We start from the raw sequence: 16,665 nt of genomic DNA on the forward strand, positions 1-16,665 counted from the left end.
TTCTCATTGCAGTGGCTTCTCGTTGTGGAGCACGGGCTCTAGACGTGCGGGCTTCAGTAGTTGTGGCACGCAGTCTCAACAGTTGTAGCTCACAGGCTCTAGAGTGCAGGCTCAGTAGTTGTGGCGCATGGGCTTAGTTGCTCCGCGGCATGTGGGATCTTCCCGGACCAGGGCTCGAGCCCGTGTCCCCTACATTGGCAGGCGAATTCTTAACCACTGTGCCACCAGGAAGGCCCCCTGTGACTGTTTTGATGCACTTAATCTGGTAGAAAGTTCTGGGACTTCCAAGCCCAGGCCAGAGGACTGGCAGCTTTACCTTCCTGCCTCTTGGGGGCCTGCTCACAGGTAATCAGTCTTACTACCTGGAGACCCTCATGCTGTGCAGAACCCCAAGCGAACCATGTGGAGAGGCCTCAGGGAAGGGATACTTGAGCAGCCCCCAGCTGTCCCAGCCACCCGAGTCAAGGTGCCAGACATCTTGGCCATTCTAACCCAGACAGATAGCACACAGAGTAGAAGAGCCTCCCAGCTGAATGCAACCTAGTTTTCAGAGTAAGTAATACATTTGGGGGGTTTGTCGTGCAACAATAGACAGCCGAAACAGCCAGTGTCCCTCACGGAGCCACGGTCAGGATGTGTGAGGCGAGAAGTCTGAGACTCTTACGTCCAGGCTTTCCCTTTCTCTCTAGGTGATCTCTCCAGAGGAGTAGCCAGATATTGTCACATGGCAGCTCAGGACTGTCAGGGAATGAGAACAAAAGCTGCCAGCCCTTCATAGAGCCTGAAACTGGCATGGCATCTCTCTCTCTGGCAGTTCAAGCAAGTCAAGGCGCCAGCCCCATTCAGTGGGAGGGGTGGAACCCACCTGCTGATGGGAGTAACGGCGTGAGTGGAATGGGGTGAGAGAAGTTGTTGGGTGACGTTGTTCAGACAAACGTAAAGCCACAAGAGGGGCTGCTGAAGCCAGCTGGGGAAGGTTCTCAGAGGACAGGAGTCAAGGGAATGAGCACTGCCTTGATCATGTTTTTTATTTTCTAGATTTTTGATGCTTTGACATCTTGAGGGCCTTGCTGGCTGGGGAGAGACCGCCCTTCCCAGGCTGGCTAATTCCTAGAGACAGCAAACAACTCACCCACCAACACACCTTTCACTTGCAAACCAACCGATCCAGAGCCCACACCCCAACCACCTCCTGTCACCAGTACACCAGGCCAGTATTTCCCTGCCTAACTCACCCAGGGCCAGGTACTGGACCACTAGAGACCGCTGAAATTATTCAAACTATCCAATCCTAAACTTGCTCAAACTTGCGTACCCTGCCTCCTTCCCACTGAAAACACGGTAAAGGCTCTGGCCGAGCTCTCCTCTCCCTCCTGTTCCTGATGGCACTGGCGCTTCCCCACGTGGCCCTGCACAGTGTGGCGTGCCCCACTTGGGACCTGTAAGTTCTAAACTCTTCTTTCAAGGCAGTTGGCTTTGTGTCTGTCACCTTACCATAGCTGATTAAAACAAATCCTGGTTTCATGTTAAGACAGAGGCCAGGAGGTTGAGGTTGGAAGGAAACCTATGTGGATTCGGAAGTCAGAATTCCTGCACAAGTGGTACTGGAGAGAATGACAGTGAGTGAGTCAGGAGCTGAAATCCCCAAAGAATAAGGGGGGCAGGCCTTGGCTTTGAAGGTAACAGCAAGAGTGGAGGGGGGAATGAATTATTCTTCTGAGAAAATGAGAGTTAAGGCTGGCAGCTGTTAGGGCAAAGGGGAAAATGGTCTGGAAGTGGTCATAAGGAGTCAGGAGAGCATCCACCCTACCTGCAGGCCCAGAGGTACAGGGGTTGTACGAAAATAAACATTTACACTTTAGAGCCTCCAGGGGAAGCCCGGGCTCCATGAGAGCATGAGGAAAGGAATGTTTAGAGAAAAGCAAAGTCAGGGTGGTGATGATGGTGGACATGAGGGCACACCAGCAGAGCTTCTAGAGGGGAGAGGGGGTCAGAGGAAAGGACATGCAGAGCCCTATAGGGTGCGATTGTGGGAAACAGGTATGACCTGGGGTAAGGTCACCCATTTTCTGCCCCCATCTCCTCCATCTCAGCAGCAGCCAAAACAGCATCTCTCCCTGCCTCCTCAAACACTTCCTTTTTGATTTCTGCCATGGACACTTGTTTTTTGGGGCTGCCCGCCATCCTCCCCATCCCATGGGCACCCCAAACTCCTTGTTAGGGAGTTTGCACAGTCCTGACAGGAGTGTCAAGCTGGCCAGTCAGACTCTCCCTCCTGAAGCATCAGAATCCCGGGTAAACCAGGTGGACCTGGCGCCTGCTGCAGACCCCTGGCCCTCAGGGCCTCCCTGGCTGCTGCCTTTCCTCAGCCTGGCCCAGTGGACCCCTCAGCCTGTGAGGCCCCTCTCCTTTTGCTGGAGGGCTAGATTAGCTTTCTGTGGCTTTCACCCCCACTCCTGATGTCATCAGTGTCCTGAATAGAGTTACCATCTACAAACAAGGGTCTGACAAATCGTTCGTCCTCTGTCTCCCGCAGACTCATGCCTAGAAGTGCCAGTTCACTTGGGTGCCTAACAGGCACCTCTGACTCTGCCGGTCACTATTTCTCCCCTTCCCCACCCCCCAAACAACTTGTATCTAGGCCGGTTGTCTCCATCAAAAAAATGCCACCCCATTCGCCCAGCTGTTCTGGACAAAAACCTGGCCTCCCCTTGACGCCCTCCTTCAAGCAACCCCATATTTAACCTGCCAGTAGGCGCCCAGCACCTTCTCTAAGCCAAGCACGGCCTTCTCTCTCCTAGACTCCCGGATTTGCCCTCGAATCCGCCCCTGGGTATCGAGCCCCACCCCTCACCTCTCCCTCCCGCTGCTGCAGGCCAGGCGCTCCCCGCCCCGACACAAGCCCAGCCTGGAGACTTCCCTCAGTGTAGAGACGCTGCACGGTGGAGACCCCGGGGCGGAGCCTGAGAGGGGGCGTCGGCCCGGCCCGCCCCCTCCACAGGTGAGGCAGCAGGGGGCGCAGGTGCGCCGGGTTCCCGCGGGCTGCGCCCGAGCTCCACCCTGCTGGCTGGGGCGGGGCGGGGAAGGGCGGGTTGAGGGGACGGACCGAGGCGGGGCTGGGGGGCGGACAGGAGCCAGCGTGGGGAGCTGGGGGGCCGAGGGGGGCGGGGAGGGGTGGGGACAAGAGGGGAGAGGGATGGGGGCGGGGGGAGCAGGGGGCCGGGCGAGGCGGGGGCGGGGGCGGGGCGGGGGCGGGCGGGAGGCCGGGGCGGGGCAGCGAGGGCGGGGCTGGGCGCGCGGCGACAGCGGCAGCGGTAGCGGCGGGGGCGGCAGCGCGCGGCCGCCCCTCAGGGCCGCGGCATGGGACGGGTGCAGCTCTTCGAGGTCCGCCTGAGCCACGGCCGCGTCGTCTACAGCCCGGGGGAGCCGCTGGCGGGGGCCGTGCGCGTGCGTCTGGCGGCGCCGCTGCCCTTCCGAGGTGGGCGCAGGGTCCGGGAAGGGCCGCACCTGCGGCGGGCCGGGCGTGGCTCCGAAGCGGCGCGCGGCCGCTGGGCCCGGGACACGCGAGGCCGGGGGCGCGCGTCCGGCTGCCGGAGGCGCCGCGGGGCGGCCGGCCGGGCGGCGGACCGCGGGGGTGGGAGGCCGGCGGCGGTCGGGGCGGAGCAGGGAGGCCCGGGTGGCCCAGTCCTTCCGCATCTGCCTTTCCTGTCCTCTCCGCCAAGGGCCGTCCAGACTCGGGGCGCGGGCTTCGAGCCTGTCTACTTCGCCGAAGGCCACTCTGACCTGGACCCGCGACGCTTCTGACCTTCCCTGTCGGGTCTCCGGTCCGCTGCGCCCTGCAGCTGCTGGGCCCTCACCTGGAGCCCGGCCCGCGCTGGGCTTTCTCTCCCATACACCCAGGCAGCCCCGCCGAGTGTGCGGGTCCCCGGGGACGGGCTGCAGGGCACTGCTTACACCCAGCCCGAGGCTAGTCCCTAAGGGCTGGGAGGATCTTGCTAATCCCTGCGTGCCGTAGGCCGCCGTAGCGGGCATCTGGGAGCCGAACCTGAGCCCTCCTGGCCGGTCCCTCTGCTGGCGCAGACATCTGGGACTTTGAGACCGGGGATCCGGTTGCTGCGGCGCCCCTAGCTAGGGCTTCCTGCCGGCGCTGGCCTCGTCTGTCTGCTGCCTGAGGTGTGAACCGGGCCCTGCGGGGGACATCACACCTGGTCCCTCTGGGCCGTGGGCGAACCGCAGCCCGGGCGGGGTCTCTCTCCTGACCCCGGCTCTGAGTGTGAGGTTGTGTGGTGTGTCCGTCCTGGGGCGCTTCTCTACCTTGGGGTGCTTGGCCAGAACCACAGCTGCCGGGCTTCCCTCTGGGCCTTGACCTTCCAGGCCCCCGTGTGGTTGACCGTTCAGCGCTTGGGGTGCCCGCTGAGGATGCAGAGCCACCGTTCTCTCTGGGCAGCTGCCTCCTCCGTCCTGGACCGGTGACACCGCCCACCTCCGTAATGTGTCGCCTCTTTCCTGTCTCCCCAGTTGGAGTTTGGGGTTGGGTGGGGGTAGGTGTGCTTGTGGCAGGGGCACCGGGGGGGACAGTGCAGCTCTGCTCTGGGGCACCAGTGAGAGGTGAGTGCGGCTGGCAGGGCACAGGAAGGAGGGGTGGGCCGTGGCTGGAGGACAGACGGACACCACAGAGACCCCACGCAGAGCTCTCCTCCTGGCCTGCTGCCCTGTCAACCCCTGTAGCTGGGGCCCAGGGCGAACAGGCTGTTGTTGACCACAGTGAAGGGGTGGCCTGAGCTGTGCGTGACTAACCTGGGCTGGTTAGAGCCCCGCAGCCTCCACGTGGTGGGTAGGATCTGGGTAAATGGACAGCTGGGCCCCAGGAGGCTGAGGGAGTCCCTGACTGTAAGAGCCCTGAGGCGGGGAGAAGCAGGTCAGGTCACAGGCTGGAGACTCCAGCAACGACTGGCCTCGCGCCAGAGAGGGTATTATTTTCAGTTTGCCCCCCAGGGGTAGGGGGGATGCTGGTGCTGGGGCCTCTGTAGGCCTCCGGCCCTGCCGGGGTGTGAGAGAGGAAAGACCATGGTTCTTATTTTTCCTTTCCCTCAAAAGACACTTGTTACCAGGCATTGATGCAATAGGGGGGCCCCCAGGAGGACATGGAGGGTGGGGGGCAGCAGGCCTCTGAACACTTGACTGAGGAGTGTCAGTGATGGTCTGCACTCAGCCTTGGGGATGCCGGCTGCCTTGGGAGCTGATGTGGAAGAAAGCTGGAGACGGAGCTGGAGACTGGGTCCAGCCCAGCTGGAGGCTGGGGGTCAGGCGGGGCTGCCCTGTGTTCTGCTCTCGAGGTGGGCGACGAGGGAGGGTGATGCCCGGACAACAGTAGCAGCCAGCTCCCAGCTCTGCCGGCTCCCTGGGCTCTCACCGTGGGCCAGATGCCATTCCCACTTCCCAAGGACCAATCCATCAGTCTTCATAGCAACCCTGGGAGGTGGGTGTTGTCATTCCTCTCGTGTTACAGATTTGGAAACAGGACAGAGGGAAGTGGCTTGCAGGCTAGAGCTGTAGTGAAAGGATGTGGCAGAGGCTGGGCTGCCCCAGGTTTGAGGGAGCTGATGGAGGCTGGGACAGACCTTTGGGACCAGAGGGGGAGCAAGCAGACGGGGAGCAAGCAGAAGTCTTCATGTTCAGACTGCAGGTGGTACATAGGAGGAGGGCTGCTGGACAGGTGAGAGTGCTGGCTCAAGAGGAAAGTTCCAGAAGCCACTCTGGCACAGGATCCACATGATGATTCTCCTTAGAGAACTGGAGCAGCCCCAAACCTCCAGTTCCCCCTGCGCCTCCATTATTCCCCTGTGGAGGAGAGATTGGACAGGGATGGGAGTTTGTTTCCAGTCGGTGATTGGAGGCTGTTCATCCAGGCAGGGTCCCCGAAGGGGCCTCACAGCATATGTGCAGAGGGGGCCCTGGCACAGTCGTTGGGAAGTTCACAGAGTTCGAGGGCCGGTTTGTTTTTCTGGGGCCAGGTGCCACCCTGGCTTGTTCACCTTAATTGTATGGCCGGGTCCTGGCTGAGTGTGTGCCTGTTTCAGCCACCCTGCTTTTGGACGCGTAGGCTATGCCTAGATTGTTTGCTATTAGGAGCAGTGTTGAACAGGGTGAACAGGGTGAGATTCTAAGGGGATCTGCTGGATCCCTGGAATGCGTGTGTAAAATTACAGCAGATCTGCCTGCTTCTTCTCCAGGGCCTCCGTCATATCAGCCGACAGGTTGATTGCTATAAGCAAGTGTCTGTTTTTCTACCTTCTCTATGACACGTATCAGAATGTTTAATATTTGCCAATCTGATGTGTTAAATGGTAAGTCACATGAGTTTCCGTGAATTCTGGTGAGGTTAGACAGCTATTCCTTTATCTGCTGCTGTGTGAAAGTCACCTCTAAGTAAACAAATCACGCCTAAACTAAGTTGTTTAAAGCAACCATTTTATTATAACTTGTGCTGTTGTGGGTTAGGATTTTGGGCAGAGCTCGGCAGGGTGACTCTTCAGCTCCGTGTCCCATCCACTGGGGTCACTTCACAGTGCTCAGCTGTCACTGGGCCAGTCTGGGGACCATCGCACCCCTTCCAGCACACTCCATTGTTCCCAGCATTCCCAGGGCAGCCGGATTCAAGGGGGGACGCACCCTCTCCAGGAGGAATGTTTCCAGCAGTGTGACGTCTGCAATCCACCAGGACGTCTTCTAGTTACTTTACAGTCAGGCTTCCCCTTCTCTGCTCGCTCCACGCCGTGCCTCTCTTGGGATGTGTTGGTCTGTAGGAGCACTGCTGGTGTCCCAGACCTCCAGGGTGGGAACAGTTCCAGGTCTGGCCCTAGGAGGGGATGACGGGTGGAGCGTGGATTAGAAATTAGGGCCGAGGTCCGGGTGGTGAGCCTGGGCTGGCACGGAGGCTGAGGGCTGGTCACTGGCAGTGCCGATGGGGCGGAGGCCGAGTCACGGGTTCGTGGAGGGCAGCCCAGTGCACTGTGGGACCAACAGGAGGCCTGCATCAGCAAGGTGGGGCCTGCCTGGGGAGACCACAGACAGACCTGGTGTGGCTGCCCCTGGCCCTGGGCACTTGAGACACTGCATTCTTCCTGCCTGATGGCTTTGTCAGGAGGGTGTCAGATTCCGAGTTACCTTCCCTTCACCAGTCCATCAGGTCAGGGGAGGACGGGCAGCTGGGCAGGCAGGCTAAAGTCTTTGGTCTTGACTCAGCCCCGCAGGGAGAGGAAGAAATGGAGGGAGCCACAGGGCTACCTGTCACTGAGCTCCCACCCCCTGCCCTGTTTGGGTCTCCAGCCATGGTGTCCCCTCTGGTGACCAGCCTCGGCTGGGCCTGGTCCAGCCATGGCCTTCTGACTGTAGTGGGCTCTGGACGGAGGAATTTGTGTTCCTGATCACAGGACGGAAGGCGGCAGCAACCCTGCTGCCTGGTTCCTGGTGTGTGTGCTTCCCCTGGGGAGTGTGGGGGAGGACCAAGCCATCTCAATGCAGAAATCAGCGCTCCTGGGCAGTACTGGCCCAGGAAGCCAAGGTGTCCCCACCCTCTGGTGTGCCAGACTGTTGGGTTCCTTATCTGCTCAGGCGGGTCTGACCACATTCCTGCAGCATGAGGGCTAATAGGTAGCTTCCTGGAGCCTGAAGGGGTGCCTCCCAGCCTAACTGACTTGCCTGAGAGGCAGCAGGAAGGTGGGGTCGGACGTCAGCTGCCCCAAAGGCCTCTGTTCACCTAGGGTTTCCCAAGCATCCCCTGTAGGGAGCTGGGTTTTCACAGGTCTGGTTGGGCGGGGGCTGGGGGTGGGGGTTTGCCCAGGGGTCATCTGGGTGACCGTCAGGGCCTTCATGTTCTGGATGGCACGACAGGTGGAACTCTGTGCCTCGCCACCCTGGCTCGCTGAGAGCACCTGAAGATGTGGCACGGACAGGAAGTGTCCTCTGGAGGGTAGCAGGCCATGTGCTGGCCTTCCCAGGGCCTAGCTGGGCGGTCCTGGGTGCTGCCCGTCCTGCCTGAATCCCTGTGCTGGGGCTAGGGAGGGGCCCAGGCCAGCCTGGTTGGGGCTCATGCTGTCCCCCCCTTGCAGCTATCCGGGTGACCTGCACGGGGTCCTGCAAGGTCTCCAGCAAGGCCAATGACACAGCGTGGGTGGTGGAGGAGGGCTACTTCAACAGCGCTCTGTCCCTGGCCGACAAGGGTGAGTCTGGGAACCCTTCCCTCACCTCATCCCACTGAGAGTGGGGTCTGTCCACCTGACTTCCCCATCCGCCTCTGGCATCCCCGTGCTAGCCCACCCTCTCCCAGGACTGTGCACCTTGCTGGATTTCTCTCCCTGGCAGGCACAGGGCATTGCCTGATGGGGGCTGGGTGGCTGAAGAGGGCCACCTTCTCCTGGATTTGGATGGGCTCCGGCCCCTGGAACAGCCCTGCCCCCTCTCCTGTTCAAGCCAAGCTCTCACCCCCATCCTTTGCCCAGGCCACAGCCCTGTGCTGCTGAGGTGCTGGAGACAGAGGCTGGGAGCCCAGCAGCCAGATGCAGTGTGAGCTGGTTGGCTGCAGGGCCTGCTTCTGTCCTGGACCCTGTGAGGTCACCTTGTCCCCTCTCCCCTACCTCCCTTCTGTCTCTGCAGGGAGCCTGCCTGCTGGAGAGCACAGCTTCCCCTTCCAGTTCCTGCTTCCTGGTGAGAGCCCAGCCTGGCCAGGCCAGGTGGTGGCAGTTGGCGAGGGTGGGTGGGAGGCGGAGTGGGGGGCAGTCGGGTACCAGTCCCTGCTCTCTCTCCAGCCACAGCTCCCACGTCCTTTGAGGGTCCTTTTGGGAAGATTGTGCACCAGGTACGGGCCACCATCGACACACCACGTTTTTCCAAGGATCACCAGTGCAGCCGCGTGTTCTACATCTTGAGCCCCCTGAACCTGAATAGCATCCCAGACATCGAGGTGAGCCTGGGCAGTGGCCTCCTGGGTGGGCCCACCCTTGCCTGACACCCTGTCCCCAGCACAGGTGAGGCGGCCAGGGTCTGGAAGAGCAGCGGCCTCTCTGTCCTGAGCTGACCCCGAGGATCCCGCCTACCCACACTTGCCAAACCCCCTCTCTGTTCCCCTCCCAAGCAACCCAATGTGGCCTCCACCACCAAGAAGTTCTCCTACAAGCTGGTGAAGACAGGCAGCGTAGTCCTCACCGCCAGCACCGACCTCCGAGGCTACGTGGTGGGGCAGGTGCTGCGGCTGCAGGCTGACATTGAGAACCAGTCAGGCAAGGACACCAGTCCTGTGGTGGCCAGTCTGCTGCAGGTCAGAGTCCCCTTGCCTGCTGGGCCCTGTCCCCATGGGGCAGAGGAGGGGTAGGTGGCTGGCCTGCCCAGGCTCACAGGCTGGCCTTTCCCCAGAAAGTGTCCTACAAGGCCAAGCGCTGGATTTATGACGTGCGGACCATCGCCGAGGTGGAGGGCGCTGGCGTCAAGGCCTGGAGGCGGGCTCAGTGGCAAGAGCAGATCCTGGTGCCTGCCCTGCCCCAGTCTGCCCTGCCGGGCTGCAGCCTCATCCATGTGGACTACTACCTGCAGGTGGTAGGGATACAGGGGTGGGGTGGGAAGAGGGGCCGGTGGCCTGGCTCCTCACTCGCATAACCTCCCCAGGTCTCCCTGAAGACGCCAGAAGCCATCGTGACCCTCCCAGTCTTCATCGGCAACATCGCTGTGAACCACGTCCCACTGAGCCCCCGGCCAGGCCAAGGCCTGGTGGTGCCCTCAGCGCCACCCCAGGAGGAGGCGGAGGCTGTGGCTGGTGGCCCCCACTTCTTCTCGGACCCTGTCTCCCTCTCCACCAAGAGCCACTCACAGCAGCAGCAGCCGCCTGCAGCCCTCGGCTCTGTGCCTGGCGCCCCTGAACCCCATCCTCAGGATGGTAGCCCTGCCCCCCACCCGTTGCCCCCTCCCTTGTGCATCTCCACAGGTGCTACCGTGCCCTACTTTGCAGAGGGTTCTGGAGGGCCGGTGCCCACGACCAGTACCTTGATCCTCCCGCCTGAGTATAGCTCGTGGGGCTACCCCTATGGTGAGTGGGGGCCTGGGGCCTGGTAGGGAGGGGGAGCCACGGGCCCCATGCAGACCTGGCTCTCTCCCTGCAGAGGCCCCGCCATCCTATGAGCAGAGCTGTGGCGGTGTGGACCCTGGCCTGACCCCAGGGAGCTGACCCCATGTCGCCTTCTCCGGATGGGCGGACCTACGCCCTGGGACTAGGCTCCCAGGGCCTCGTGCCTTCGCTCCCGGCCTGGCCCGGCCCACTCAGGACCCGCCGCTGCCCGCCGTTCCCCGCGGCCTCTGCCTCCGGACCAGCTTCTGCCCCGACCAGCCTCCGCAGCCCCCCTGTAGTCGGCCTCTCCCCGGGGGTTGGGGCCTAGAGAGACTTGGTGTAAATAAAAAGCTTCATTTGTAGAGCTGGGCACAGTGGCCTGTGGGACGCCCTCCTCTGCCGGGTGTGTGTGCGTGTTAGGGTAGTGGCTGTTGTGGGTGTGCCCAAGCCCCCGGGCTTCTCAGCCCCTCCCCTCCCTATAGGGCACGCCCCTCTTAGCCTAGCCCATCCATGCACGACACGCCCTCTGCGGGGCACGCCCCTTTCAGCCCCGCCTCTCCCTGCGGGGCACGCCCCTCATCGGCCCCTCTCCTCCCCGCGGCACACGCCCCTCTCCTCGGCCCCGCCCCTTGCCGTCGTTTTCCCCACCCCCCACCCCCTTCCGCTCTGGGTCCCTCCTCCTTCCGGGCGTCTTGGGCCGGAAGGTGGGGGGGCGGGGGAGCGATCCGGGCAGGGAGCAGAACCAGCTTTGGGAGTCGCCCGTGGCGGTTAGCCAGGGCCGGGCCAGGCGCTTGGCCTCCCGGTTCTGCTTCAGGATTTGCCCTCGGAGGCGGGCTTGCGTGTTTGGAGCTTCAGCATCAACTTAAGTGGCCTTGTGACGGGGGAGAAGACCACCGCTGTTCCATTTTGTTAGCATACATCTTGGGCTAGCCGTCTGGCACCCACCACTCCAGGCTACGCAGTTTAGACTTCGTGTGCCAGACGAAATCCGGTCGGGGTGAGGGAGCAGGCTTCCCCAGTTCCTTTACCCTTGGCCTCAAGTCTCCTGCCCCTGCCGTCACCACTGCCACGTCTGGCTCTGAGGGATGCTGCTTCTTGGTTCCCATCCAAGTGCGAACACACAAGCCCGCTCCCGAGGTCTACACTTCAAAGGACTGTTGTCTAGGACACAAGGAACCCGGGAGCAAATAAAAAGTCAGGGTACGGGAGAGCAGCGTTTCCTGAAGAGGCATTCTGCAGACGTTCCAGAGGGCCCGTAAACGCCCTGCGGGGCCGGGATCCTCGCGTGCTTTGGGAAACCTTGGAGGTGGCGTTAAGATAAGACTTTGGGTTCAAATTCCAGCTCTGCCGTATGGTGAAGGGGGGACCCTGGCTACGTGTGTCAGCTACCTTAATCTATAATAAGCTCATAGGACTATGAGGAGATGGGTCGAGCGCCCTGTCCCACATGATAGAAGTTTATTTCTTGTACATTTAACAGTTCAGAGGTGGCATAGCTGTAATTCTCAAGTCAAGTCGAGGTTGCCACCCCTGGGTCCAGGATGGCTGTTGCAATTTTCACCATCACCCAGCTTACTGGTCTTGAACCTCCAACTTTTTTGGGGACACGATGAGAAGTAAATTGTATCACTTTTGCACACATCCCACTGGCCACCCTTTACAGTTGGAACTGTACAGGCAGCCATGTACCCTAAAACTTTACTATTTGTGGGACAAGGAGAGGATGAATATTGGACAAAAACACAAAGCATGCCACAAGCAGGATAACCTGTGAAACATCTACTAGAAGCTGTAGCCTCATAGTTGAGACTCTGCCTGTTTCAAATCCCATCTCTGCCTCCCGACAGTGTGTGGCCTTGAAGGCACACCCCTGCTTTGGTTTGCTTACTTACAGAATGTGGATGAAAACGACGTCCACCTCCCAGGACTGACCTGACGGTCACTGAGTCAACACGTAACACATCATGTGCCGAGAAGAGCACCTAACATCATTGGTCGGCGATAATACCAGCATAGGGTGGGTCGGGCTGATGGCGCAGAATGGGAACATCACCTACGTCTGACACATTCATTTACAGTCGGTCTTTGCCTAATGAAGGACTTTTTTTCACATCTTAACTCATCTATTCCTTCAACAAATATTTTGTCTCCTGCATGCCAAACATTGTTCCAGGTACTAGGGCACACAAAACAAAAATCCCTTACCTTTTGGACTTAGTGGCGCAGACAGGCAATATGGCAACGGAATGCTATGGAGTAAAAGAAAGCAAGGAAGTTTTGGGGTGCAGTATTGTTTTTAAATAGGGGCAAGCGGACATTTCCCTGAAGAGGTGGTATTTAAGACCCAAGGATTGTCAAGAAGTGAGCCACACAGATACCTGAGATAAAAGTGTTTCAGAGTAGGGGCAAACTAGGGCCCAAGGCAAGAGTGGAGAGAGAAAGGCTGGTGCCAGAGAAGTAGGTGCGGGTGAAAGCTGGTGGAGCTGTGCAGGCTGTTAAGCAAGACCGCTCCTGAGCCTCCCGTCCTGAGGCTCCAGACAGAGCTTGGGGTTCCTGGCCTGTCAGGAGCTGACTCAGGCTGTCCCCCCAAACCTGGGAAGTCTTCCTTGGTACTTAGGATCGTCCACTGCCTCCTCTGCAGCTGAGTGCACCGTCAGTGCACTTAGTGGAATTTTCCTGGAGTCTCATGTTCCACGAGATTGAACCCTCACAGGAGTGAGGCCCAGATTACCCTTTGACTCAGGGCCTCCCCAGTTCCTGTTGTGAAGACTGGCCAGAGAACCCCAATTTCAGTCTATGCTTCTTTTCTCAACTCCCAGGGGATGGCAGAAACACGTCTGGCTATGGGGAGTGGGTGGCCTAAGCCAGTCTACGTGTGCTGTTCAGTGAAGGCTGCTTGATATGCAGGAAAGGTCTCGCCCTGTGCATAACTGGGGGGCTTGCAGGAGGCTCGGTGACCCGAGAGGCTGCCCAACTGGGGCCACCTCCTAACTGGAGCACACCACCCCCTGGCATTTTCTCTAACCAGAGCGCCCCCCCCCCGCCCCCAACAGGGACAATCCTACGCCTTGGACGTTCCCCACCCTACCCACACTTCCCAACCAGGACACTGTCCCCAGCCAGGGCACAGGCTCCTAGCGGGGCACCTTCCCTAATCAGCGCATCCTCCCCGACAGTCCGGACATGCTCCCAGCCGAGCACCCCAGCGTTGGGGCAGTCCCTCTAACTGGGGCACCTCCCCCAACTGGAGCACCGCCAAGGCAGGCAACCCTCCCCAAAGGGACATCCCCCCTCCCGCCTCGGGGCAGCTTTCTCAGTCAAGACATCGCCCCCCGCCAGGCACACCTCATAACCGAAGCACCCCCACCCCCGAGCTGGGCCATTCTCCCTAACCGGATGCAGCCCCAACCGGGGCACCCCTCCCAACCGGGCACAAGCCCCACCCGGGCACCGCCCTAGGACGCAAGTCCAAGTCCGCCTTCTGTGAAGGCAGACAGAATCGATGTGTGTCCGGGGTTAGAGGTCAGGGGTCCTTCCCCACCCCGGCCGGCCCGCTACAGTGCCTACGCAGAATGAGAGAATATAGTGCAAACTGGAGGACTACGGGAGGACGACGTCCGGCGCCGCGCCGACCCCGGAAGCCCGCTGCGCCGGGCTCCACCCCCGCGGCCGGCCGTCGCGCTCCGGTTCCGGCCGGGGCAGGCCCGCGCCGCGGACGCCGCTCTTGGGCTGCAGCGCGCAGGCGCGGGGGCGGGCGCAGGCGCAGACGCGCGCGACCGGCCCCGCCCCGCCCTGGGCCGCGAAGCGCGGGCGGGGCGATGGCGCGCGGGAGGGGCGGGGCCACGCTGCGGGCCCGGGCCATGGCCGCCGCCGATGCTGAGGTGAGGAGCGGGCCGGCGGCGGGCGCGGGCACGGGCGCGGGCGTGGGGGCGGGGGCGGGCGCGGGCCGGCGGGCCGGGCGGGGCGGGCGCGCGGGCGGGGGCGCGAGCGGGCGGGGTGCGGGCTGGCCGGCGCCTCCTCGCCGCCGCCGCCGCGCCTCAGGCCGAGGCCGGGCCGAGGTGGCCGGGCGTCCGGGCCGCGCTGCGCGGGGCGCGCTTTGTGCGGGCTGGCGGGCGAGGTGAGGGCGCCGGAGAGGCGCGGGCGAGGCGGGGGCGCGGGCGAGGAGAGCCGCCGCCCGCCCCGCCCGCACGCCCGCCCCGCCGGCGCCCCCCGCCCCCCGCCCCCGGGCCGCGGCCGGGAGCCCCGCGGAAGGGGCGGAGGACAAAAGGGAAAGTGGGGCGAGCCGGCCAAGTTGGCGGCGCGAGCGAGGCGAGGCTGTGCGCTCCCGGCGCCGCTCTTGCGCCCGCTGACCTTTCACTTTGTTCCGAAGAGGATGGCTCGGTCTTGAAGGAAAAGTTGGCCGGGCCGGCGCGCTTCTCCCCGGACAATGCTGCCGGCCCCGGTGGCTGTCAGGAGCAGGAATGCACGACTTCGGTTGATTTCCAGGCAAACCGCTCACGCGGGTTTTGCATGTAAAAAGTTCCCATGCTTTTGTTAATGTTCCTGGCCTCCCCTTTGCTCGTCCTCAAGGATAGTTTTTCCCTTGCTTGTAGCAGCAGTGAAAGCAAACTCTTGCGAGATGGGCCACTGGCTTCCCGCAGAAGGGAAAAGCAGGCGGGAGGCGGTGTGCCCGGGGAAGTGCAGAAACAGTGCGCTCTCCGGGCTGACACGAGGGACCAGTTTGGAAAAAAGTGATGATCTAGCAGTTTTTCTGTGAAATTGCTCCATGTGTAGTAACTGCGGGGACTTCTAAAGATCGGAAAGCTAAGGTGTGTGATAAGGCCCTTTTGCAATAACCTGGTGTGTAGACGTAGTATATTTTTATCCAGGTAATGCACAATCTTTTAACATTTGTTTAATTTTCTCTTGCAGTTTTGGGGGGTGTGGATGTAAGTAAACTGGGGAGGTGCAGGGAAGTTCCTAAATTCAACGCAAGGACTGTTTATTAGCACCTTCAACACTCAAGGAGTGTATTAGGTTCAGAAAAACAGAAAAGGTGAATTAGATAACCCCAAGTCACTTGTAGGAGAGAAGATGTGTAGTGATTATGATATCGTTTATTGAGCAACTTCCGGGTCCCGGCCACTGCAAGCCCTTTAGGTAAGTCCTCTCCTTTAGCTTTCTCTGTTCTGTGCAGCAGGTACTGTTATTTTCTATTTAGCAGATGCGGGAAACAAGGCTTGGAAGCGATTGAATGACTTGGCCTAGCCAGTTACAGGATTAGCAGTTGTTTGGTGTCTGGCACATAGTAGGCTTTTAATTAATAATTGATGAACAAATCGTCCCAGATGTCACTGATTCCACAGGCAGCCTTGAATAGAAGGCTTGACTGAGACAACAGCAATGACAGCTTCTGTTTACTAAGCCCTTACCTGTGTCCAGCCCTGCCTTAGCTGCGTGAATTCACTCATTAAAGCCTGACAGCGATCTTTTGAGGTGGGTACTGTTATATCCCCATTTGCACTGGAGGAAAACAGGCACAGTGTGGCCCCAGGTTACGGAGCTTGTGGTGGAGAAGATGGATGCAGGTGGTCTGCCTCCAGAGACTGTTGAGCTGTGTCTGTGGCTGTCACTTTAAGCTAATGAAAACTCTGGGCTTAGATTCGTGATCCTAAGTGTTTATTATGGAGGTGCACGTTAGGTGAGGGGCCTCCTGGACAGTGGGTAGGCATGAGGTCATCTGTTGCCACTAAATTGGCAAAATGGTTCCTGGGTGAGGGTTTCCCAGTTGCCAGATGATTAAACCAGAAAGTGGACACTTGAAATTTATCTGACTGTATATTTACTTTTTCTTCTTTTCCTTGACCTAGAAAGAGGTCACCACTTTTTGACACTGAAAAGAACTGCTGAGGTAATGAAATGCATCCCCTGTTTTGTGGATTAGTAAGTGGGGGCTCCTGGGGTTTAATGTATGTTCAGGGTCACCTAAGGCTTTTGACCCAGCAAGACGTTACCTTTCAGCAGGAGGGCCTTCCCAGGCAAATTCTGTGCTTTTCTAGCAGGGTGGCTACTTTGTGTCTCTTTCTTTAACCTTGTTTTGTGTTTCTTAAAATAATGCATGCACGTGCACAGAGTTTAGAAAGTCAAATAGTGCTAAAAGGCAGTAAAGAAGCTGCCATCCTCTCCTGCTTTTCAAGAGAGGCAGCATCCACTCTTAGCCTTTGCCTCATGTTTCTAAATAACACGCTTGTGTTGTCATGCCTTCATTCACCAATTTGAGGCGTTATCTGTTGGCTTCCACTAATGGTAGATGACAATTTCAGTTCTCTCATACTCTGTCTCTCATTTAGGTAACTCACAGTTGTGGTTAAATCTATATCAGAATCTTTGTCAGTCTGTTCAGGTCATTTTTGTGCCGTGCTGAGCTGGATGGTAAACCACAATTGGATTTCTTTTCTTGGGCAGACTTTTTTACTTCCCTTGAGTTAGTAATTGCTTTATTTTTCATTGGCCTGATTCCCCTTGAACCTCGGAATAATGTTCCCGCACCTTTCATTCTGTAAAATGTTTCTCAATTTAAGTTTTTACCA

General features: G+C 59.6%; 2 protein-coding genes and 1 long non-coding RNA gene across 12 annotated transcripts in view; all 3 read left to right on the forward strand.

Moving 5' to 3' along the window:
• The first annotated feature begins 3,315 nt into the window (after nt 1-3,315).
• Nucleotides 3,316-10,458, forward strand: ARRDC1 (arrestin domain containing 1). Of its 6 annotated transcripts, XM_022578010.3 has the most exons (9): nt 4,012-4,173; nt 4,375-5,479; nt 8,112-8,222; nt 8,656-8,706; nt 8,808-8,962; nt 9,134-9,316; nt 9,412-9,588; nt 9,661-10,078; nt 10,152-10,458. In XM_022578010.3, exons 2-9 carry the CDS (start codon nt 5,221-5,223, stop codon nt 10,214-10,216), a joined length of 1,419 nt encoding a protein of 472 aa, XP_022433718.1. In that variant the 5' UTR covers nt 4,012-4,173; nt 4,375-5,220; the 3' UTR covers nt 10,217-10,458. The 6 variants fall into 6 exon arrangements, with proteins under 6 accessions (XP_022433720.1, XP_089770217.1, XP_022433718.1 ...); XM_022578012.3 differs by lacking the exons at nt 4,012-4,173; nt 4,375-5,479 and adding an exon at nt 3,316-3,478; XM_022578011.3 differs by lacking the exon at nt 4,012-4,173 and having other exon boundaries at nt 4,183-5,479; nt 9,673-10,078.
• A 3,323-nt stretch (nt 10,459-13,781) lies between these two features.
• Nucleotides 13,782-16,665, forward strand: part of EHMT1 (euchromatic histone lysine methyltransferase 1) — a 147,500-nt gene continuing 144,616 nt past the window's right edge. For 2 of the 5 annotated variants that reach the window (XM_089914085.1, XM_089914088.1), the window contains exon 1: nt 13,783-13,977. In XM_089914085.1, coding sequence (XP_089770211.1) covers nt 13,915-13,977 — 63 coding nt within the window. In that variant the 5' untranslated portion in view covers nt 13,783-13,914. Of the gene's footprint in view, nt 13,978-16,665 lie in introns of all 5 variants that reach the window. The other 3 variants (XM_089914089.1, XM_089914087.1, XM_089914086.1) reach the window with 3 other exon arrangements.
• The window catches only part of LOC149749074 (uncharacterized), a 48,076-nt gene continuing 45,478 nt past the window's right edge, over nt 14,068-16,665 (forward strand). The window contains exon 1 of the long non-coding RNA XR_016393694.1: nt 14,068-15,986. This is a non-coding gene — a long non-coding RNA (uncharacterized LOC149749074). The remainder of the gene's footprint in view (nt 15,987-16,665) is intronic.

This window comes from Delphinapterus leucas, chromosome 6 (genome assembly GCF_059928025.1).
Source record: "Delphinapterus leucas isolate spDelLeu-1000000601 "Yukka" chromosome 6, BTC_Dleu_Yukka2, whole genome shotgun sequence".
NCBI lineage: Eukaryota > Metazoa > Chordata > Mammalia > Artiodactyla > Monodontidae > Delphinapterus > Delphinapterus leucas.

Coding starts and splice junctions, on each gene's coding strand:
- ARRDC1 (XM_022578010.3), top strand. CDS start 5,221: ATGCCGGCTGCCTTGGGAGCTGATGTGGAAGAAAGCTGGAGACGGAGC. Junction 9,317..9,411: donor TGGTGGCCAGTCTGCTGCAG/GTCAGAGTCCCC, acceptor GCCTTTCCCCAG/AAAGTGTCCTACAAGGCCAA. Junction 9,589..9,660: donor ATGTGGACTACTACCTGCAG/GTGGTAGGGATA, acceptor TAACCTCCCCAG/GTCTCCCTGAAGACGCCAGA.